This window comes from Sinocyclocheilus anshuiensis, unplaced genomic scaffold, assembly GCF_001515605.1.
Source record: "Sinocyclocheilus anshuiensis isolate Anshui unplaced genomic scaffold, SAMN03320099.WGS_v1.1 scaffold1159, whole genome shotgun sequence".
Lineage (NCBI taxonomy): Eukaryota > Metazoa > Chordata > Actinopteri > Cypriniformes > Cyprinidae > Sinocyclocheilus > Sinocyclocheilus anshuiensis.
The window spans coordinates 10,935-17,147 of NW_015547700.1; the positions used below are offsets into that span (position 1 = coordinate 10,935).

A 6,213-nucleotide genomic window follows, 5' to 3' on the forward strand; every position below is an offset into this window, starting at 1 on the left:
TTAATTTTTTTTTTTTTTTTGGACGGGCAGTGTATTTTTAGATTATTTGAAATTAAATCATTTTAATTATTATTATTTATTTCTTTTAAAGCATGTTTCCTGTGTATGTCAGCATAATATATCTTGTTCATCAAGGCTGCTGGATTCAAATTAATTTTATTTTCTTTTACAGTTTTTTTTGACAGAACAGAACACTGTTTTTCTGCCTCTCACTTCTTCCGGCTCTGCTGAGAGATGTCCACTCCTGACCCACCTATGGGCGGGACCCCTCGGCCGGGCCCTTCCCCAGGCCCTGGGCCATCTCCAGGGGCCATGTTAGGGCCTAGTCCTGGACCCTCACCTGGCTCTGCCCATGGAATAATGGGCCCCAGCCCTGGGCCCCCCTCCTCAGGACATCCACTACCTCCACAGGGCCCCTCAGGTTACCCTCAGGACAACATGCACCAGTTGCACAAGGTACTACCAGGTTTTATCTAGGCCTGGGCGATAAAACGGTATCGATATTTATCGACGGTACACCATCATCGATAACGATAACAAATGTTTGATATATCGCACGATAGTTTCACACTTTTTTCATTTAAAGGCACATTATGAGTGACAAGCAGACAGCCAATAGAACACACAAACACATGCTGAAATGAGTGCCCTACCTGCCTGCGATGAGGAGACTGAATCAAAAAAGGAATATTAGTCGAATTTAAAATAAATTGGAATTGCAAAAATGGTGTATTTGAATTTTAGGTGTGCATCAGGGAGCCTTATCAGTGGCGCACGAGATGCGGTGATGATGTAAGTGTCATTGTTGCTTTTTAATGTTTTTGTTAATCTATCCAGTTGAACCCACAAGATGCGCCACTGCTGCGTTTTTCATTCAAAATATTAGAGAAGTATAGAAGCTCAATGCAGAGAAGATATTGGTTTGGTTAAAACTGAAACCAAGTCATTCATGCAGAAAGCATATTCTGCGCATTCTTGAGACGCACAACTATGACTGTTGCACTCGCGTCTCGCACAAGAGATGAATAGAAAGCCATGTAAAGTTAAAAGAGGTTCAACTTTTAGAAAGCATGTCTCGAGAATTTATGGGGGGCTTCTTCCATTCCACTGCATTTTAAATGCAATCTTGTGATCGGCGCTTTGGCGATTTGTATTAAGCTATGCATAAATACATGATGCTGTTTTGTTCATAATTGTTTATGCAATTTACGAAATTAAATTAAATATTAGTTAGACGGTGTGCACTTTTTATATAGACGGCTGTTATTTGATAGCTTTGAATAAACAATTTAATAAAGTGCATTATTTTGCTCAATGCGCCCTCCTGTGGCCTCCACAGACAGGCCAAATGTTTCCTTAACGCTTATTTAATCTGCATATAAAATATAAGAGAGGAGATATGTTTCAATTTTATTTTGTGTTTGACTGTTAAAACTAAAATAAGTTGTTTGTCTTAATAAATAGGGTAAATTAAAAAATACAGTGGTTAAATTTAAACCGTTTTCTACTGCTCTATGTTTAAGAAAAGTTATTTTAAAAATGTCAATAATTATCGATACCGAATGACATGAAACATTTTATCATGATAATTTTTTTTAGCTATATTGCCCAGCCCTAGTTTTATCAATATGTGTCGGATTCATTGTGGTTTTGTGGCATGTCTTTCGTTTCTGTTGTTTGGATGGTTTCATTGAGTCATTCTTTATTTTGTATTGTTTTGAAGCCCATGGAAGGCATGCATGAGAGAGTCATTCCTGAAGATCAACGCTACGCTCAAATGAAGGGTATGGGCATGAGACAGGGTGGGCACAGTGGCATGGGGCCTCCACCCAGTCCTTTGGACCAACACTCTCAGGGTATCTTTCTGTCTATCCTTCTACCTACGTTTCTTTTTATCTGGCTGTCACTCTTTCTGATGCTCTCACTTTTTCTTCCTCTCTATCACTCTTTCTGTCATGAAAGCAGTTGAATCTTCTGTTTATTCAGCTGCAGCCATGGGCATTTTCTGGGTTTCTTCTGCGAGGCGTATTTGGAGATTCAGCGTGAGAGCGCCCTCTGGCCTTTGGATGGAGATTTACTGCTGATCACAGAACCGTGCTTCACTGAAAGATACGCATGACAATCGCAGCTTCTGTCGAATCACGATCTCGATTCCATTTCGATTTATCGTGCAGCACTAATGCCCATCCAAAAAAAAAGTCACCACCTGGATTTAACTAAGCAAATAGGTAAGAGCCTCACATTGGATAATTACTGCATGGATGATTATGTTTCAAATTGTGAAAGAGTGGTTCAGGGAGCATGAGACATCATTTTCACACATGGATTGGCCACCACAGAGTCCAGAACTTAACCCCATTGAGAATCTTTGGGATGTGCTGGAGAAGACTTTGTGCAGCTGCGCAGCGGTCCGACTCTCCCATTATCAATACAAGATCTTGGCGAAAAATTAATGCAACTCTGGACAGGAATAAATGTTGTGACATTGCAGAAGCTTATCGAAACAATGCCACGGCGAATGCGTGTCGTAATCAAAGCTAAAGGCGGTCCAACGAAATATTAGAGTGTTTTTTTTTTTGTTTTTTTTAATATGATTTTGCCTGCTTCCCCACTGGTCTCTGATGATTCAACAGTTCCTGCTCTAACATCTGCTACTTACTCTTACTGGGTCTCAATTAAGACAGCAGTATTTATGAATCTGCTCTTATTTACATTTCTATTTTTCTGCATATGTGCACGAACGGCGGCCAAAACAGCCCCTCTGCCCCACACACAACACAGATGTTTCTTGAGCGAGGCCAAGAGGTGAGCGCTCAGTTTGAGAACAGCGATGCAAGAGTACAAGCTAAACAGAGAGAGATTTAGGACTGCGAGATTTAATGAAGGGTATGGGCATGAGACAGGGTGGGCACAGTGGCATGGGGCCTCCACCCAGTCCTTTGGACCAACACTCTCAGGGTATCTTTCTGTCTATCCTTCTACCTACGTTTCTTTTTATCTGGCTGTCACTCTTTCTGATGCTCTCACTTTTTCTTCCTCTCTATCACTCTTTCTGTCATTCTATCTGTCTTTCAACCTGTTTGTGTCTGTTTGTGGCTCTATCCTTCTTTCTATCTATCTTCTGTCGTTCTGGGGTGCGTTTCCTGAAAGCATAGTTAGCTAACTATGGTGGTAAGTTCCATTAAACTCTATTGGTAATGACAGAACTTGCGACCATAGTTGATTTTGGGAAACGCACCCCTGTTTGTCTATCGTTTGCCTGTCTGTTTCTTTGTATTTGTTGCTTTTTGTTGTTCTGTCTATCGTTCTTTCTATCTATTGTTCTATATCTGTCGTTCTATGTCAGTTGTTCCATCTTTGTGTCTTTGTATCTTTCCGTCACTCTATTTCTCCTTCTTTTTCTCTGTCGTTCTTTCTGTCTGTCTGTCGTTCTGTCTGTTTATTGTTCTACCTGACTGTTTCTTTGTATCTGTCTGTTGCTCTATCACTCTTTCTGTCATTTTATCTGTCTATTGTACTTTCTATCTGTCTGTCTGTCATTCTACCTATCTGTGTTTCTTTGCATCTGTCTGTTTCTCTATCACTGTTTTTGTTCTCTGTGATTTTTTTTTCATTCTCTCATCTTTCTAGCTGTCTATCTTTCTGTCTCTCTATCACTCTTTCTGTCTTTCTTTGTTTCTCTGTTGCTCTTTCTGTCTTGCCTTGCCTATAGCTCTTTCTGCCACTATCGCTTTTTCTATCGTTTTGTGTATTTTTTTCTGTCTGTTGTTCTGTCATTCTGCCTGTCTGTTTATTTGTATTTGTCTGTTACTCGCACTCTCTTTCTATCTATGCCGTTCTACTTGTCTGTCTATCGTTCTGCCTATTTATTGTTCTTTGTATCTGTCTGTCGCTCTGTCATTCTGTCTATCTGTCTGTCATTCTGTTGTTCTGTCTATCATTCTTTCTATCTGTCTTGTTCTTTTTGTCTGGTGCTCTCTCTGTTCTATCACTCTTTCTGTCGTTCTGTCTGTCATTCTTTCTATCATTCTGTCTGTCTTTCTACATATGTCATTCTCTCCTTCTAGCTATATTTTATCATACACATGCACTGATGCACACGTGTGAAATATAAGATATGCAGATGTTTTGTGAGCTCTGTGTCTGTTATATAGAGAACAGATGGCACGCTCACTGCTACACTGTTTAGACTGGGTATAGAAAAGCCATCCAACCTGTTTGCTCACATTTCCCTTTGATGTGCATTGCTTTGTCCGCTCACATGCTTGTTTTCCATACAGAGAGAAATTTTGGGTGAACAGGGTTACACTTTTGAAACAGAAAGACCCACAGCTGTTGTAAAACCACAAAGTCATGACAGAAAAAGAAACAAATATAAAAGTAGGATGCGTTTAAAGAGATGCGAGCAACAGAAATGAATGTTTGTTGTTTGTGCAATTCTGTAAAACAACTGGAACAACTTGTGAATTTTCATTCACAAAATTAGACCTTTTTTGTAGGATTTGGTATTCTATAAATCTTTCATGATTAGATTTTTTTTTTTACTTCATGATGTACTACAGTTTTTTCCCCTCTGATTTTCTGCAGCCTTTGCCTTCACTAAATGTATTGATCATACTCTAAGTATCAAACCCCTAAGTATAAAATTTAGCAGTGTAACCCATCCTGCATTGTGCCACAGACATAAATGACAAATTCAGAACGCATTAGCAGTTACATTAGCAATGCATTGAAAAACATTCAGTGCTTGGCAGCATGGTTGTTTTTTTTTTCTTTTCTCTTCTGAAAATGTAAAAATCTATGTCATATTTTTTATAGGCTACCCCTCTCCTCTGGGTGGTTCTGAACATGCCCCCAGTCCGGTACCTGCTAACGGCCCTCCGTCTGGCCCCATGATGCCTACTGGTTCTGGTGCCATGGAGGGCGGTGACCCACAGGCCATGGGTCAGCAGAACCGCAGTGGTGGTGCTGGTGGTGTTGCAGGTTCAGGACCCAGTGGAGGACCTCCAAATGCAGGTGGACCTGGTGGAGCCGGCGGGCCCACTCCTTTTAACCAAAACCAGCTTCACCAACTGCGGGCACAGATCATGGCCTATAAGATGCTGGCACGCGGGCAATCTCTACCTGACCACCTACAGATCGCGGTGCAGGGAAAACGGCCCATGCCAGGCATGCAGCAGGGGATGCCCAACATGCCCCCTGCCTCAGGACAAGGAGCAGGACCACCTGGACCAGGAGGCTCCGGACCTGGGGGACCCAACTACAACAGACCACATGGTGAGTAATAAATTCAAAGCTCTCCAAAATGCTGAAATAAGCACCATATGAAATTAGATCAAGTTAGTTTGTTTTTGGGATATTTGTTTTAATTGCATTATTTTCATAATAATTTCCTGCACATTAAGCACATATATTTATTATTTAATCAGTATTACTCGGTCTTTAAATGTACAGTGACACTGTAACAAGGACACCATAAAATGTAAAGTGTAACCAAATATTTTAATTAGGGGTGTCCCTGACTAAGGATTTTCATAGTCGAATCGGAATTTTCGAATCTTGCCGATATTCGACTGATAGTCGAATCATATGTTTTGCAAAATACATTACCAAGGGTAAAGTCAGACATTCGACAGTCATAATTATGTTAACACACAGGGAAAATGAGTAACGGATGCCTCGCAGATAAAAACGTGGTCAATAATGTTTTATGTTGTGATTAAAAGATAGTTAAAATTAAACGTCAGTGAAACCCTAAGAATTCACTACATTTTTTACAATAGTGCTCTCATTATAACGTTATGTATATGACAGTAGTTATTAATGTTCTGCATTTCTGTTTTGAGCTGTGCGTGCTGAAGATGACCAGTAGAATGGAGCAGCAGGTTTTTAATCAATGGGATTTAACTCATTTATCTCGTATACAATACGCTTCGTTATTTATACAACATAATGTTAATATTATGACTTATAGGCTATCTGCATAAAATGCCCCGAATGCACGAACGTGTCTGTGCGGCTCTGACTGAACTCCTTTTGTGGACGCGTTCTTCACGCAACAACGTGTAGAAACACGGCAACTAAACTCTAAAAATGTATTATAATAATAATATATATATAATATAATATAATATAATAATAATATAATAATTTATTATAATAGTGTTCTCATTATAATGTTTTGTATATGACAGTCCCAGTCATAGTTATTAA

The 6,213-nt window shown here is 39.8% G+C and overlaps 1 protein-coding gene across 1 annotated transcript in view; it reads left to right on the forward strand.

Moving 5' to 3' along the window:
- The first annotated feature begins 137 nt into the window (after positions 1–137).
- The window catches only part of LOC107703873 (transcription activator BRG1), a 25,454-nt gene continuing 19,378 nt past the window's right edge, over positions 138–6,213 (forward strand). The window contains exons 1-4 of the mRNA XM_016506662.1: positions 138–456; positions 1,724–1,856; positions 2,854–2,958; positions 4,819–5,277. Of these exons, the coding sequence (XP_016362148.1) occupies positions 235–456; positions 1,724–1,856; positions 2,854–2,958; positions 4,819–5,277 (919 nt within the window). The 5' untranslated portion in view covers positions 138–234. The remainder of the gene's footprint in view (positions 457–1,723; positions 1,857–2,853; positions 2,959–4,818; positions 5,278–6,213) is intronic.